The 18,248-nt window shown below is 43.5% G+C and overlaps 1 protein-coding gene across 2 annotated transcripts in view; it reads left to right on the top strand.

Moving 5' to 3' along the window:
* The window catches only part of LOC126419302 (pyridoxal kinase), a 126,869-nt gene that overhangs the window by 84,120 nt on the left and 24,501 nt on the right, over positions 1–18,248 (top strand). For both annotated transcript variants that reach the window (XR_007575959.1, XM_050086477.1), the window contains exon 6: positions 1,325–1,513. Coding sequence is in view for 1 of the 2 variants with exons in the window: in XM_050086477.1 (XP_049942434.1) it covers positions 1,325–1,513 (189 nt within the window). In the remaining variant the exon portion in view is untranslated. The remainder of the gene's footprint in view (positions 1–1,324; positions 1,514–18,248) is intronic.

The following is an 18,248-nucleotide window of genomic DNA, read 5'->3' as shown; positions in this document are numbered from 1 at the left end:
CTGATTTAGGATAATTTTTCAGCAGTTATAGAAACTTTTGCAGATCACACTTTTTTTTTAAATAATGAAGAATTCATGTTGCTGTTTGCCAATCAACATCGCAAGTCAGTTCCTCATATTGTTTCCAGGGGGCCTTGACACTCAGTTACTAGTAAGTTTCTACAGTGATCATACACTCAAATGCTCGTCCAAAGACTAATCAGAATTTTTAAGGTTTGAATGATATTTCCACCATTTAACTGTATTTCATATTAGTATCATGATTTGGGCCTTAAACCATTATCAAGTACAACAATGTTGGGTATAATTATATATTGTTAAGTGATGTCATCATCAAGATCTACTATTACTACTACTACTATATATAGATCTTGTTGATGACTTCACTTAACAAATTCTAATTATAGCCAACATTTGTGTACATGATAATGGCTCAAGTTCAAAATCGTGGTAGTAGTATGAAATAAAGGACTTCGGTCAGTCAAATTGTGGAAATATTGTTCAAACATTATCACATGACTATGGCCCAAAAATATGAAAAATATTAACAAAATTTATGAGTTTGTAGACATGGCAAACCATATTTTGGTATTTTTTTTCTCCACATTCACACACATCTCGATCCATAAACCCTATCATGAAAGACAGCCATCAGGGAACAGGAACAAGCCAGGTTGTATATTAACAGGCAGAAATGGGCATACCAAGCTATTTCTGCTAAGTATACTGCCAACAACTACACCTAGTGCCAGTCTACCCACATTGATAATTATGGGAATTACTCATAGATTACTAGTCCATATACTGGAAAGCACTCACTCCTCCCCTCCTGCACTACTCGGCAGCTATTTCCATCCACTAATTTATACTAAGCATTTATGTAGCTTAACCAATTCTAAATTTGAGAGGACAGCCCAAAATAAACGTAGGGTGGATGAAGATCCTCAATAGAGCTAGGTCACTCCCCCACTACCACCACCACCACCACCACCACCCTTTGTCACTCTCTTATTCACTTCTTTCTTGTCCTCTGGTCCTCCACCCCCCCCCCCCTCCTCCCCCAAATCCCCTTATTGTGGCATTCTGGGAATGAAATAATTATTTTTAGGATAGATCTTGCATGGTGTGTGTGTGTGTGTGTGTGTGTGTGTGTGTGTGTGTGTGTGGGTGCACGCGTTTTGTGTAATTGAGAATTCTGGACTACATTTGACTTTTGTCAATGCATTTCAAATTTATTGCTGTCACTACATTAAAAATGTTTCTGTATTTTTATTCATGAAATTATTATGTGGATTTTTTCCTTACATCAACTTTAAATTTTCAGGTAAAGAGAGAAAGAAGTTTAGCATAAGAATTCCACGAATTAAAGGAGTGTTTACTGGAACTGGTGACTTGTTTGCTGCACTGTTTCTTGCTTGGATGTACCACAGTGATGGAGACACAAAGTTGGCCCTAGAGAAAACAATTGCCACTCTTCAAGGTGTCCTCCACCGCACACATGAATTTGCAGGAGGTAAGTTTAGTAGAATTACATTGTCATGATAAATAGATATTTCCCAACCCCTCTCTCTTTCTTTCTTTCTTTCTTTCTTTCTCTTTCTCTTTCATCCCCAAGGAAGTAACTATTAGTTCCAAAAGCTAGGATAATGTGATCACTTTTATATGTGTATATGGGCAGTACTGAACATTTTGCTTCCTGAACATAATTACAGTACAGCCACAACTAACCAAAATAAAGCAGAGAAGCCATTTTGAATAACAGTTTTTCAGTTAAACCATTAACATTGAATATGTACTACATTATTTTGTATCATCATCACAGTACATGTTGTTGAAAAGTTTTGGTGATCAGACAGAATCAAAAATATCTTTGTAGGTTCGCTTATGTTCTTTATTAAAGGTAAAATTACATTTTTGGAATTACAGTATATTAATTTATGGTATACTGTACTTAATAGTTTGTAACATGTAAATTTATAAATTACTCTTTCAAAACACCCTGTAATTTATGTTTGTTTCTTGTGTCCCTCTACGCTTCCAAGCAGCGATTTCCCACCATCGTTTCATTAGGAAAACATCAACGAGCATTGACTCATTGCATTGTTGAACTAATCGTAGGACAGCCTGTAACAATGACATGTACTGTAATTTCTGAGTTATACAATACCCAGAAGATTTTTTGAAAGAAACATTCTTAATGTAGGCTTACCTCTAGTGCTCGAAAACCGTCGCCAGCTGTCACTATCATCCGCGTCACCTACTTCAGGCTCTTAGATAGTGTCATTATTTGAATGCATCACTGTTTCTACAGTGTGTTGGTCTGTGATTTCTTGCACATTGTCCACAACAATGCATTCATCCATATCTTGCATATCTATGTCTTCACATCTAGGAATTCTTTTTCTCATATCTGTCAAATTTTCAAAATTCTCTGAGTCATCTTCTTCAAGCCCATCATACAGTTCATTCCAGCTCCTTTGAAGAGTTTATGGTTTCACATTATCCAAGATTGGTATACAGCAACAAATTGTGTGTTTCATATTTACTGCCTTTGCCTTCAGTGTATCACTCTTTTGTGTGTGTGTGTGTGTGTGTGTGTGTGTGTGTGTGTGTGTGTGTCACTATCTTGCAGGATGGTGCTAAAATAAGCCATGGTAGTGACATTTAAATGTCACTATTATGCCATTGTCCAGTGTCTGAAGAGGTAGACCAGTAATATTTGGGGGAAGGAAACGCTCAACAGTAGCACCAATTTTTAGCTCATGAGGGCGTGTAGTCACATTGTTAATCAATAAGATGGCTTTTTTAGACAGACATTATTCTGTTAATAACTTTTCAACTTTCAGTACAAAATGGTCTCTAAACCATTTGGCAAAGATTCACAAGACACCCAGGGGTGTTTCTAGGGCTCTATTTAAAAAAACAAAACTGGTAGTGCATTTTGGGCAACAGGCTTCAAGGGATAAGATTTTTTCAACGTCCCAATACACTCTGAGGCCAGTCTTCATGTGTGAGAAGTGTTTGATGTCAGCCGGCCGCAGTGGTCTAGCGGTTCTAGGCGCTCAGTCCAGAGCCACGCGACTGCTACGGTCGCAGGTTCGAATCCTGCCTCGGGCGTGGATGTGTGTGATGTCCTTAGGTTAGTTAGGTTTTAAGTAGTTCTAAGTTCTAGGGGACTGATGACCACAGATGTTAAGTCCCATAGTGCTCAGAGCCATTTGAACCATTTGTTTGATGTCAAAAGAACAGTTATCCATTCTTTTTTCATTTTGTGTCCTGGGGCAGATGTTTCTTTTGAGGAAGCTAAGGATTTTGTAGGAAACAACTTTAAATTAACTCCTCTCTAAGCAGCGTCGTAAATTTGTTCATTAGAGTAGCCTTGGGTGTAATCTTCAAACTGTGTTTTGAAAACATGAGCCACATCTGGGTCTGTAGATAACTTTTCTCCACATACATTCAGTTGTTACAGCTGTTCTTAAACCTGTCTAACCACAAAGATTTTGAAGGAAAATCTTTTCATTCCTCACCTAAAAACTTGGCTAACTTTTTAGCTTTTTATTGCAATATCAAAGCTTGCCTTGTTCTCATTGTTGGACGAACCAAAGATAAAGAGCTTCACATGCTTTTTCAAAGTCAGATGTTTTCAGTATGAGAATTTATCAAAGAATGCTCTACGTTTCAACTTCCCCCATTCTGAAATGTTAGAAACATCATCTCATTAATTAGCTGCAACATTTTTCAATAAACTTCCTTTTCTAGATTGAGTAATGGCAACTTATTTACCAGCTAAGGTAATCACAACACACTACCAATTAGTCACCATAGCACAAAAACACACCACATGCAATAGAAGCAAAGAACCACTATGGTAAAATGGTTTATTATTGGCAGCTTAGGTTTATGAGAGCAGTGAGTTGGTGGGTGGAGAACCCACTTGAGTTCAGGCATTCACCTCTCCCCTGTAACTGCGGTCCAGCTCACTTGTCATGAATTATTTTCGTCCAGTACAGGTTCTTCTTATTTTATTTTATTTTTTTATTTGTGATTTTCAGAGATCTTTCAGATAACCCTGGTTTTGGTTGACCTGAGTTCAGTTTTACTGTAACAATCAGCAGTTCTGGCTCATATCTATACTGATTTTACGTATTCATTCATTCTGTTCTTATAATGGAGGAGCATTTTAAAGAATGCGTGGCAAGTCAAGATATACAGTAATGGAGAGAAGTTGTATCAGTAACCTCCTGTGTGGGATTTATAAACAGTTTATTACTATTTACCAGCTCAATTATATTTATGCTTACATAGTCAGTGAATAATTATATGGAATTTACAATGAAATTCATCCTGTCTGTTTGAACAAACAGCTAATGTGACACATGAAAATATAGAAAACTGTTCATTCATACTTCCTGCTTCTTTCTTCAGATGTTAAAAAAAAGCATAGCATTTTCTTGTGCTACCTCTTCTTTCTACCACGTGTTGCATGTATACCTGTACTCTGAAAAGGTATTGTAAATGAACTTACTTCATCATCACATGCATATCCCGAGTGTGTCCGTCCTTGTTTTGTCTCATTATGACAGACCTTCTAAGACCACAGTTCCACACTAGTGCAAGATGTGCTCATCTTCACACAGAGACACTCTATTAAACAGTGAAAAATCCAGGAAGGAATGTAACAATATTATGAAAAGGAAAGTTGCTACTCACCATATAGTGGAAATTCTGAGTTGCAGATAGACACAACAAAATGACTGTCACAAATAAGATTTCGGCCAGCAAGGCCTTCGTCAAAACTAGACGACACGCACACTCACGCAAATGCAACTCGCACACACATGACTGCAGTCTCTGTACTGTCATAGCCTCGCAGCCAAATAACAGTCCACTCTTTCTGATGTCACACATGGTCAGCCCTGTCCTGGTCTCTGGGATACAGTTTTGGTCTCTCTAAACTGTCACCTTGTCTGAGAAACAGCACAATGATTCGCATTAAGCCACCATGCCTCATCAATTTGCAACTCTTCTGCTTCCATTCGCCCTCCACAGCAGAGTGTCTGTAGGTGTCTTCTCTGTGCCATACTGCACCATCTGTGACTGTGTACACAGTGATTGTGGTTGCGGGACTACCCTGCAAACACTACCCTGCTTGATAGGTGCCTGACGTTATTGCTTGTGTGATTGTCTGTTGACCAGAATGCGATCTCCCATCTAGAACACAATCGCAATGATATCTATAGACAGTTTGTATGATTATATTGTGAATTAGACACAGGATGGGAAAATAGCAGTTTGTTGTTTTAATTATGGACACCAGTGTAAATAGAATTACTTCCTTTTAAAATTTTAATTTCCTTGAATTTATTTAATAAAAAAACAGTAAAGCATAATGACCATTTACACAGTTAAAACTTATTTGAATTTCCTTGATCGGAAAAACCAAAAACCATAATAGTTATTTACACAACTCAGTCCAGCAGGCACAATTTTCTACTGACAAGTAAATAGTAATTAAAGAGTTTTTTCAAATTTATATCCACACCGTGCCCACCAGGCAGTGAAATCATTTCGCATACTGTCACAATGAGGTAGCATTAACAACCCTTAAGATTACTTTAAATTACCAACACCTGACAAGTATTAGTGAATTCCTTTTTACTGCAGCTCGGTTGACAACAACTCAGGTGCCCGAGTAGCTTCAGCCCTGATAAGTCGACAAGCGTCACGCACTATACAGTGGCAAATGGCGTCCTACTAGTACTACTGACAGTGTTCACAGGAGATCCATGAATGTTGCATTATGTCAACCGTTTCATTAGGTAATCTGAAAACAGCTGTAATTAGTTCCTGCAAACTGATATCATTAAGTGCAGATACCCACAGGATTTTACCAAGTTGCAAGAAAATTACAGTCACAGTACTGAGAGACTACGTGGTCTCCCACAGATAATTTTATTTTTAAAAGACACAGTGGTCACACATTATAATTCAGTCAGTCTTATGGCACTAGAACTTTACACGAGTCTCAGATACCACTGGACACAAAATTAGCTGAGACATTGTGTGCTAACAACATGAGTAAAACAACTAATGCCTCTTCAAATAATAAAAAAAAAAAAATAGAAGGATAAGGATATCCCTTCAGATACTTAAATATCTGTTTCTACGTAAATCTATATTTGAATATTTGTCACTGTAATGCGAGCCTTTACTGTCTCTCTGCTTATATCAATCAGAAATTCCTTATTCCACAGTCATCTACCCAGGCGTGGTGTATGACATACATATAAACAGAAAGGTTATGGTGAAGTTAGAAATTGCTTGATCTAACATACGAATTACAACTACTCCTAAGAGAGTCAGTTGTATGTTGATAGTAGCAAAATGTTAACAAAATACTGATATATCACCTCGGGTATCCACAACAGGCTGCACAACTGTAAATGTAGGCACATGTTACACAGGAAAAATACAGGCATAATACAGACAATTAGACATACCACCTTAATCTTTTGCTGTCGATAGGTTACCAAGGATACTACTGTTGTACGAAGTCCAACAATCTCCACCTCAGACCACAGTTGCACGGCATCTCTCTGTGCTTACCCGACCGTGAAATCTGGAAAAACAGTTATCTCTCCTAAGGGTCGTTGAGTGCCTTTAGCCAGACAGATTTTCTCTCAGTCTGTACTGAACATACCCAGGAGGAGCCAGCCGACTTTCCGTGCCACACTGACTGCTACTCTGTGCCTCTATTTCCTGTCTCTGGCCCAATATAGCACTGACTCCAAGCATCAAAGATGCTGGCCATCATAAATGTGTCACTCTATGGCATAATCAATGTATTGCTAGCCTCTATGAGCTGCTTACACCACATTGGCCAGTTATCAATATGACAGAAGTACACACGTTACACAGGATTTTAAGTTTTACTTCATTGGTTTTATACCGATGGTGTCTCCTGAATCTTGGTATATATCCTATGAGGTGTTATCCAACTTGGTTCATTCAGCAGACATACTTTGTACATTTTTACAAGCATGTTTTGGATGTACTCGATTTTATTATGACAAGCCACCATTGCAGTTTGACTTTTAATGTGGATAACTTCCTGAAAGCTGGAAGTCAATAATTGTCCATCTACATTATGGAAATGTAACCATTATAAACCTGAAGATGCATTTATACTGACACGAAACTGGTAGTTGTGAATAAAGCACCTTCATACAGCTATGTGGCTTTTGGAAACACTTTATCATTATTGCCTTTTTAATTGTTGTAATTTTTATGGTAAATTGAACTGTTATTCAGTGTTGTTATTGTCAGTAATAATGTCTCTGAACTGTGGTTGCCCTCTCCAGGAAACTGTCTGCTACTGCTTAATTTGCCCTCATTCAAGCATTTACTCCAGTGTTATTTTCTCCCACTCCCTCCTCAATTCTTGACATCTGGCACTCCTTTGTATATAACCCATTTGCCCTCAGGGGCTCAGCATTCATTTGCTGCATATGGGCTTAGCAACCCTGGGCTTCCTGATCTGGGGGTTGGTAAGCACCAACTGTCCTCTGTCACTGAAAGCTCTGGTCATTCTTCAGCAACCACCGTGCAGCACGTCGGTGGAATGTTGTGTGTCTCAGGGAATGGGGATTTTGAATTGACAGCCCGTATCACGAGGACAGAATAAACTTCTATAAAAAAAACCTTCAATCTCAAGGTGTACTATGCACTGATGTGATGCATGGCTGTTGAGGTAGAACAGTTATAAGTGGACAACCTCTGGGGAACCTGCCGCACCTCAGCTGTTTAAGACTTACTCAGGTGTGCAGGGCTCTGGCTGAGTGGACCCTTATTTCCCTAGCTGCTTGTGGGACCAGGATGGAACCCTCGGAATCATATTTGAGAGAGGAAGAAGAGGTTGTGGCAACAGTTCCTGATTACCATTAATCATTCCACAGAGTTCTGTTGTATGGGAGACCATCAGGAGAATTTATGGGAGAGGAGGGAGGTGCCCCATGACTGCTGTAATGAGGAACAGACTCTCCAAACCAATCCAGGAGACATTGCCCAGTCTATGGTGGCCTATTTTGCACAGTTACTGCAACTGCCAGTCAGGATCTAGGTTTCCAGCTCCATAGAGCAGTAGCTGAAAGGTGTACTTTGGACTTACAGTCCACATCTGATGAAGGTTACAGTTGCCCATTTCCCATGTGGGAGCTGGATTATGCATTGTATGCAGATTGTGACATATCCCCTGGTCATGACAGAATCCATTACAGTATGCTGCAGCACCTCACAAGGCGAAACAAAGATATCTTCCTTGCACTTTTTAATGCCATTTGGGCGTTGGGTCACTTTCCCAACTCGTGGTGTGAGGCAATTTTAATTCCTCTTTCATAACCTGGAAAAGACTGTACATCCCCAAGCAGCTACCATAGTGTTGCCATCACTATCTGTGTGGGAAAGACCTTGGAGTGGGTAGTCAACTGCCGCCTTGTGTGGATCTTAGAAGACAGGTGACTTCTTAGGCGCTTTCAGTGTAGGTTCAGGAAGTATTGCTCCACATTTGATAACTTGGCCCTATTGGAGGTGGCTATAAAATAGGCATCACCTTCTAGGTATATTTTTTGGCGTCGAGAAGGCCTACAATACTACTTGGAGGCATCTTATCCTGGAGCAGCTTCACAAATGCAGTTTTCGTGGATGTCTTCCCATTTTTATTCAGTTCTTCCCCTCGCCACGATATTTTAGATACCGAGTCAGTGCTGTCCTGTCTGATTGCTTTGAGTAGGAAAACAGTGTCCCTCAAGGTAGCGTTTTGAGTGTGACTGTTTTTTCCATGGCTATTAGTAACATTATGGTCATAGTGAAAAGTCCTGTCCAGTGTTCTTTGTTTGTGGATGACGTCTCTGTGTTTTACTCTTCTTCAAACATCGCAACGACAACATTCAGTTGCAACTAACTCTTCAATGTTTGGATGAATGGGTGCAGAAGAGAGGTTTTAAGTTTCCCACCGAGAAGTCTGCATGTGTGTGTGCTTTTTAACCATGCTTGTTCCATTTTAAACTTTCCTGAGTTGAGGACGAAGGACATTATTCTTAATTTTAAAGACACAGTGAGTTTTATGGGCCTTGTATTTGACTCTAAATTTACATGATTACCACATCTTAAGGACCTGAAAAACAGTCACTTAAGGCTTTAAGTATTTTAAAATGTCTTAGCCACAGTACATGGGGAGTAGACAGAACTTGTCTGCTCCAGTTTTACAGAGTATTTGTGCGATCTCGGCTGGATTATGGGTGCACCGTCTATGGGTCCGTGAGACCCTCTTATTTAAAAAATTTGGACATAGTGCACCATGAAGGGACTTGGTTGCCCATTGGGGCATTCAGAACGAGCCCCATACCCAGCCTGTGTGCAGAGACTGGTGAACCACCACTTCACATCAGGCGATGGCTACTTACGTTGCACCAGGCACATAAAACACTGTCCACACCATATGTCAGATACCTTTCCAACGGAAGTAACGTTTGTCTGACCCGCAGGGCCCCTAATATCCTTTCGTTCCTCACAAATGGACTTATGATGCAGTCTTTTACAGTTAACACACTGAGCCTTTTCTTTCTTTTTGCAATTTGACACTTTGTGCCCACGTTGAAGACAAAGAAAGCATCTGTTTGCTAGTTTCAATTTATCTATTCGATCATTAACGCGTACGATCTTCTTACAGTCTTGCGCCCAATGACCGTCAGATTCACAAAAGACGCAGAATGGTTCCTTTACGCTGGTATCCTTCGGAGTCGATCTTTTAGATTTCGCGTGTACGTGAAGTGTGGACGCTGTGGGAAGGTTATTAGAAGTGCTTGAAAATTCACCGCGTATCTTCTGCGTGGTAAGCGCCCCGTCGACTTCCTCGTTCAGAAACTCCATCAGTTGCAAAATGTCCCCTTCGGATATTCCTGTACGCTTGGCGTGAATTATCCAGCGGCGGCATATATCATCCAGAAAAGCGCATAAAATTTTCGGCGCAAGGACACGGCCGTATCCGTTCACGTCTTCCCCAAGTGCCCGGAGAACTTGAATACGTCGCTGGCATTCAATGAATGTTGAATTAAGTTCCTCTGGGGTGGACAGCTTAATTGGTTTTATGGCTTCGAGATAATCTAAGTGGGCTTGAATTATTCGATCCTTGTTGCCATAACGCGCTCGGAGAATCCTCTTCGTTTCTGCGTACGTCTCGGCCGTCACCGCAATACCGTCCACTAAATGCTTTGGTTCTCCCGAGAGATAGCCGCGAAGAAAAATGTGTTTATTGATTGTAGTTACCGTCGGATCTTTGTCAACCGACTGCTCAAACTGCTCCCAGAATCGCGCCCATGTCTCAATATCGCCTGAAAAAGGCTCAAGTTTGATCGGCGGAAGTTTTACTGAAGCTGTGGGAACACTCATTGTTACAGATTGTGCCGGCGGATTGTCGGGAATCTTTATGTCTGCTACCGATTTCGCAAGCTGTTTCTCTATTTCGTGAGACAATCGGGAAATTGTGAGTCTCGCGGTGTCTATATAATCTTCGCATTTAGGAGCATCTTCTTCGTATTCGCCATCATCTAACAACTCGTGAATATCCTCATCTAATTTAACGAGGCGGTCCAGAACGCTTCCCAATCTGTCATTGTAATATTTATAATCCGCGATTTCCGTTGTGTCGGGCAACCTTGCAACTTCCGCCACGAGTCGTGTAATGTTTGCTCTTTCTCTCATACGTTTTCTTTTTAGAGAGTGTAATTGCGCTTCTGGTTTGTGGTCTGGCACGTCCATTCCGTCCGATTACTCAAAAGTTTAAAGCAGTGTCGGCTAGCGATCACCTGGTCCTAGTAAGGCGTTATCTTTGGATCGCTAGTCGAAGTAGTTCAATTGATGGTCGCTAGATGGCAGCACTAGTCATAAACAATCTACAGGCGTAGCGTAGGATCTGATAATTCGTTAAAGCGCTAATCGAACAGCTACAATAGCAGTACACAGCGGCAATAATGTAATCAGTTGCCTTTACAAATGGCATTACAAAACATGTTGCGTGATAATTCAATTGAACTTAGCTGTGTATGATGGCGGTTGTCGTCGAAGAGCTTGTTGCGTGGTGTAACAAATCGCTGCAGTAAACCCCGTCGTAGTATTGCCGCGTGACGTGCGTCCAGAATTCGGTTCACTACGACAATCGTGGAATTGTCTCGGGCAAAGTCTATCCCGGGTTTCGGCACCAAATTGTTACGTCGTGAATCACAATAGAGCAGCGATTAGCAGTCCAACAACACTTTATTCCATAGTCACAGAACATACAATATAACAAGTCAAAGATACATTGTCCTAAGAGTAAACAAACAGTTTCTCACTTGCGAGAAGTACATCACTCTGTGACACCATATACACCTGCATACCATACCATTGCTCACCTTCCACTGGCACGCCGTTTTCGTAAGTGGCAGTAAGCAACAAGGCCCTGTGGATTCGCGCACAGGATCGCGCACGGTCATAATGTTTTACATCGAGGTTGGAGCAGATTTCCACCTTGGCTCCTCCAGAGACCCAGGCTTATTTTAGACATGTCACCAGGATTTGCCTTCCTTACGATTATACCATTTTCACAGTGGAGCTCCACGCAATCCTGAAGGCGCTGGAGCAGCTGCATCTTATTCAAGGCAAACGGTTTCTCATCTGCTCTGATTCCCGTAGTGTGTTACAATCATTACACAACTTGTACCCCACCGAGGAGTTTGTCCATCTTATATATGACCAACTGTACTTGCTCCAATGGCAGTGGTGGAGTAAGCAGGTGTCATTCTGCTGGGTGCCAGGTCATGTAGGGATACGGGGAAATGAACAAGCCGATTGGGCCACAAAGGAGGTGTGCAGAGGACAGGATGTGGCACAGTATTATTTCCTTGCAGGTTGTCATTTCTGCACTACACAGGAAGTGCATGCAATTGTGGGATAAGGAACAGGTGCAGGGACGGCCAATAAGCTATGGTTGGTGAAGTCAACAACCCGGCCATGGCGTTCTTCCTGCCAGTTGCTCAGGTGGATGAAGTGACCCTCGCACATTTTAGAATTGGGCACTGCCCTCTCACACAAAGTTTTTTACAGCGGCGAGAGGCTCCCCCATGTTGTGGTGCTTGTGGCGTGCACATATCTATCCACCCATATTTTAACAGAGTGTAAATTGGAAATTTGTGTAAGGACTGTGGGACCAAACTGCTGAGGTCCCTAGGCTTACACACTACTTAATCTAACTTAAAATAACTTACGTTAAGGACAGCACACACACCTATGCCCGAAGGAGGACTCGAACCTCCGATGGGGGCACCTTAGGCCGCGCGACTACCCCACGCGGCTAACAGAGTGAATTTTATACTGTGAAGCAAGGACAGAGAAAAATATTGGTGGGGATCTTCACTCTATTTTAGCTGATGATGAGATGAGTGTGACTAAGGATTTAAAGTTTTGTGATTTGTCTGAACTCTGGCCTAAAGTTTTAGGCTGGAGGTTTTAAAGTGTTGCAGAGTGGCTGGCTTCTCCTCTTTTCTTCTTGCAGTCAGCCAGCCACACCCATCTGCTCTGTTGTTTTAGCTCCTTTACCACTTTCATCCCGCGTAGTTAATGTTTTAATATTGATACAGTACTTAGATCCATGTTTCCGTGTGGTTATGCACATAGTTTGTCAATTTTTGTTACCTTTGTTTTCTGAGCTGTTTTATCTTCCTACTTTGCTCTCCCCCCACCTCCCTGCTCTCGTCTCAATTTATTTTCGTGTGGGCACTGTAGACCATGCTGTTACGTGCCCATACAAACATATCCATTCATCCAAATAATCAATTTCCACAGGTCTTCTTTTGAAGTCAGCATCTAAAATCCATAGTTCCGATCTATAGCATAGGACAGTTTCAGCCATTAGCTTACCCACTCTTTTTGTTATTGTTGGTGAAAATGTTCTTGTTCCACCAAAAAGAAAATATGCATCCTATTACTTTCCTGCTTTGTTGTATTGTGTATTTTACTTCTGTATTACCCAACCCACATTTGTCAATGTGGGCCTCCAGTTATTTAAAACATTTTATCTATCTCATAACTGCTTTGTCATTGATGTCTACACTCTTGAGTTTATTATATGCCATTTATATTATACACTCCTGGAAATTGAAATAAGATCACCGTGAATTCATTGTCCCAGGAAGGGGAAACTTTATTGACACATTCCTGGGGTCAGATACGTCACATGATCACACTGACAGAACCACAGGCACATAGACACAGGCAACAGAGCATGCACAATGTCGGCACTAGTACAGTGTATATCCACCTTTCGCAGCAATGCAGGCTGCTATTCTCCCATGGAGACGATCGTAGAGATGCTGGATGTAGTCCTGTGGAACGGCTTGCCATGCCATTTCCACCTGGCGCCTCAGTTGGACCAGCGTTCGTTCTGGACGTGCAGACCGTGTGAGACGACGCTTCATCCAGTCCCAAACATGCTCAATGGGGGACAGATCCGGAGATCTTGCTGGCCAGGGTAGTTGACTTACACCTTCTAGAGCACGTTGGGTGGCACGGGATACATGCGGACGTGCATTGTCCTGTTGGAACAGCAAGTTCCCTTGCCGGTCTAGGAATGGTAGAACGATGGGTTCGATGACGGTTTGGATGTACCGTGCACTATTCAGTGTCCCCTCGACGATCACCAGTGGTGTACGGCCAGTGTAGGAGATCGCTCCCCACACCATGATGCCGGGTGTTGGCCCTGTGTGCCTCGGTCGTATGCAGTCCTGATTGTGGCGCTCACCTGCACGGCGCCAAACACGCATACGACCATCATTGGCACCAAGGCAGAAGCGACTCTCATCGCTGAAGACGACACGTCTCCATTCGTCCCTCCATTCACGCCTGTCGCGACGCCACTGGAGGCGGGCTGCACGATGTTGGGGCGTGAGCGGAAGACGGCCTAACGGTGTGCGGGACCATAGCCCAGCTTCATGGAGACGGTTGCGATTGGTCCTCGCCGATACCCCAGGAGCAACAGTGTCCCTAATTTGCTGGGAAGTGGCGGTGCGGTCCCCTACGGCACTGCGTAGGATCCCACGGTCTTGGCGTGCATCCGTGCGTCGCTGCGGTCCGGTCCCAGGTCGACGGGCACGAGCACCTTCCGTCGAACACTGGCGGCAACATCGATGTACTGTGGAGACCTCACGCCCCACGTGTTGAGTAATTCGGCGGTACGTCCACCCGGCCTCCCGCATGCCCACTATACGCCCTCGCTCAAAGTCCGTCAACTGCACATACGGTTCACGTCCACGCTGTCGCGGCATGCTACCAGTGTTAAAGACTGCGATGGAACTCCGTATGCCACGGCAAACTGGCTGACACTGACGGCGGCGGTGCACAAATGCTGCGCAGCTAGCGCCATTCGACGGCCAACACCGCGGTTCCTGGTGTGTCCGCTGTGCCGTGCGTGTGATCATTGCTTGTACAGCCCTCTCGCAGTGTCCGGAGCAAGTATGGTGGGTCTGACACACCGGTGTCAATGTGTTCTTTTTTCCATTTCCAGGAGTGTATATGGTCTAGAATCATAATACTCTAAATAACTTGCACAAAAAAGGAAAATTATTTATCCTTTCATTCACTACACAGACAAAGTAATAATATAAATGATTAATGGAAAATCTCATATAAGATGTGAAACAAATACTAACAAAGAGATAGAGGGGCTGGCCAGTACTTACCTCAGCTCAGTACAGCCGATAGATACACATAAAACAGAACTGAAAATTTACATTCCTAGCTTTCGGAGCGTTGTTCCTTCATCAGGGAGGAGAGAGGGGAAAAAAGGGAAGAAGGGAAAGTGGATTCAGTTACTCACAACCCAGGTTATGAAGCAACAGGGAAAGGTAAACAGGGAGGGTAGCAAGGATGGAGGCATGGTTGTCAGAGGGAAGCCAAAGATATTCTACTCTAAGTACTGTGCCAGCTTCAAACCAAAGAGGATGCATACAGAAGTAAAGAGGTATGTAGTATAAAGATAAACACAACTAGTAGGATGAAAAGATGCGTGAATGGCTAAAGAGGAAAGGGAAAGAGGAGAAGACTGAAGAGTGAATGGGAGTGAGGTTGTTTAACGTAGGTTCAGTCCAGGGGGATGGCGGGATGAAAGGATGTGTTGGAGTGCAAGTTCCCATCTCCGCAGTTCAGAGGGACTGGTGTTGGGTGGGAGAAGCCAAATGGCACATACGGTGTAGCAGGTTCCTAGGTCCCTAGAATTATGCTGAAGGGCATGCTCCGCTACTGGGTATTGGGCATCTCCTAGGCGGACAGTTCGTCTGTGTCCGTTCATGCGCTCAGCCAGTTTGGTTGTTGTCATGCCGATGTAAAAGGCTGTGCAGTGCAGGCATGTCAGTTGATAAATGACATGTGTAGTTTCACACGTAGCCCTGCCTTGAATTGTGTATGTTTTACCAGTAGCGGGGCTGGAGTAGGTGGTTGTGGGGGGAGGTCATGAGGCAGGTTTTGCAGCGGGGTCGGTTACAGGGGTAGGAACCACTGGGTAGAGAAGGTAGTCTGGGAATATTGTAGGGTTTAACAAGGATGTTACGGAGGTTAGGGGGGCGACGAAAGGCAACTCTGGGTGGTGTGGGGAGAATTTTGTCAAGGGATGATCTCATTTCAGGGGTTGACTTGAGAAAGTCATATCCCTGGCGGAGTAATTTGTTGATGTTTTCGAGACCAGGATAATATTGGGTGACAAGGGGGATGCTTCTGTGTGGTCTGGGGGTAGGAACATTGTTGTTGGACGGGGAGGAATGTATTGCTCGGGAAATCTGTTTGTGGACAAGGTCTGCAGGATAGTTGCGGGAGAGGAAAGCACTGGTCAGGTTATTGGTGTAGTTGTTGAGGGATTCGTCACTGGAGCAGATACGTTTGCCACGAATACCTAGGCTGTAGGGAAGGGAGCGTTTGATGTGGAAAGGATGGCAGCTATCAAAGTGAAGGTACTGTTGTTTGTTTGTGGGTTTGATATGGACAGAGGTGTGGATGTGAGCTTCAACAAGATGAAGGTCAACATCCAGGAAGGTGGCTTGGGTTTTGGAGAAGGACCAGGTGAAATTCAGATTCGAAAAGGAGTTGAGGTTATGGAGGAAATTAAGGAGTGTTTCTTCACCATGAGTCCAGACCACAAAGATGTCACCTATAAACCTATACCAGGCCAGGGGAAGCAGCTGTTGGGTCTTCAGGAAAGCCTCCTCCATGCGGCCCATGAAGAGGTTGGCATAGGAGGGAGCCATCCTGGTTCCCATGGCCGTTCCCCTGATTTGTTTGTAGGTCTGGCCTTCAAAAGTGAAGTAATTATGGGTGAGGATGAAGTTGGTAAGTGTGATAAGGAACGAGGTTTTTGGAAGATCTTCGGGTGGGCGTTGGGAGAGGTAGTGCTCAAGGGCAGAGAGACCATGGGTATGTGGGATGTTTGTGTAAAGGGATGTAGCATCTATGGTGACAAGAAAGGTTTCAGGTGGGAGAGGAGTGGGAATGGATTTGAGGCATTCTAGGAAGTGGTTTGTGTCTTTGATGTAGGATGGGAGTCTGCGGGTGATAGGTTGGAGGTGCTGGTCTACCAGAGCTGAGATACGTTCGGTTGGGGATTTGAAGCCTGCTACAATGGGACGGCCAGGATGGTTCTCTTTGTGGATTTTGGGTAATAGGTAGAAGGTAGGGGTACGTGGCTCAGGTGGAGTGAGTAAGTCTATGGAAGCCGTTGTGAGGCCTTGTGAGGGACCTTGGATTTTTAGGATTTTTTGCAGCTCAGTCTGGATGGAGGGAATGGGATCCTGGGTAACAGCTTTGTAGGTTGAGGTGTCAGAGAGTTGACGCAGTCCTTCTGCCACATACTCCACACGGTCAAGTACGACAGTTGTGGAGCCTTTATCCGCCGGGAGGATGACAATAGAGCGGTCTATTTTCAGCTCCTTAATGGCATGGGATTCAGCTGGGGTGATGTTGGGGGTTGTCGGGATGTTCTTCAAGAAGGACTGGGACGCAACACTGGATGTGAGGAATTCCTGAAATGTCTGCAAGGGATGGTTTTGGGGGAGGGGAGGAGGATCCCTTTGAGAAGGCAGTCGGAACTGTTCTAGACAGGGTTCAACACTGGGTCTAGTACTTGGGGGCTGTGTTTGGGTAGTGAAGTGATATTTCCAGTTGAGGTTCCGGGTGAATGAGAGGAGATCTTTAACCAGGGCAGTGTGGTTGAATTTAGGTGTGGGGCTAAAGGTTAAGCCTTTTGATAGAACAGATGTCTCTGGAGGAGAGAGGGATCTGGATGAATGGTTTAGGACTGAATTGGGACTGGTGATATGTGGCATTTGACTGTGGTTATAGTTGAGATTTGGTCTGTGTGGGGTATGTGCTGGGATGGGGAGATTGAGTAGGGTGGCTAGGCTAGGTTTGTTGGCTATGAGGGGGGTTTGTTGAAGGCTCTGTTGTGGTTGGTGTTTGTGAGGGATAGGGAGAGGGACCCCACTTCTTAGGTGTTGCACTAGCACTGTGGATAGTTTTTTCAGGTGGTGTGTGGCATGGAACTCAAGTTTGCAGCTGGCTTCTAGGATGATGTTCCTCAGTGTGTTCTCCAAGCAAGGGTTTGAGAGGTGGAGGACTTTGAAGAGAGATACGAGCTGTTGGGAGTGGTGGTTACATGAAGTAGTGTAGAGATTCAGGACAAGTTGGGTAAGGGCTAAGGATTGAAGGTTCTGGAAGTCCAGGAGAGACTGGTGGAAGGAGGAATTGCACCCGGAGATGGGAACTTTTAAGGTAAGCCCTTTAGGGGTAATTCCAAAGGTTAAGCAGGACTGGAGGAAAAGTATGTGGGATTGCAGTTTGGCTACGGTAAATGCATGTTTCCGGTATGAATGTAAATAATGTGGTATAGGATTAGGGTACATAGTGGGTAACTGGTGGGTAGGGAAATTAAATAACTAAAGTTGAAATAGTAATCATAAGAAGGAGTAAAACACGGAGGGAAGGACGAGAAGGAAAGAAATTGTGTTGGTAATGGTAATGTTCAATACCAAAGGAAGACCACTAAATAAGAAAAATACGAAAAATACGGAAAACGTTGAGCAGACCAAGCAAGTATGTCCAGATCAGGGGAGAAAGAACTCACGTAGCTCAAAAACAGAGATAGCGAGTGGCGAAAAAAGATCGCGCGTGCCGCA

Source organism: Schistocerca serialis, chromosome 9 (assembly GCF_023864345.2).
Source record: "Schistocerca serialis cubense isolate TAMUIC-IGC-003099 chromosome 9, iqSchSeri2.2, whole genome shotgun sequence".
Taxonomy (NCBI): domain Eukaryota; kingdom Metazoa; phylum Arthropoda; class Insecta; order Orthoptera; family Acrididae; genus Schistocerca; species Schistocerca serialis.
The sequence above is the reverse complement of the archived record's forward strand: the minus strand, read 5'-3'. Positions and strand labels throughout refer to the sequence as shown.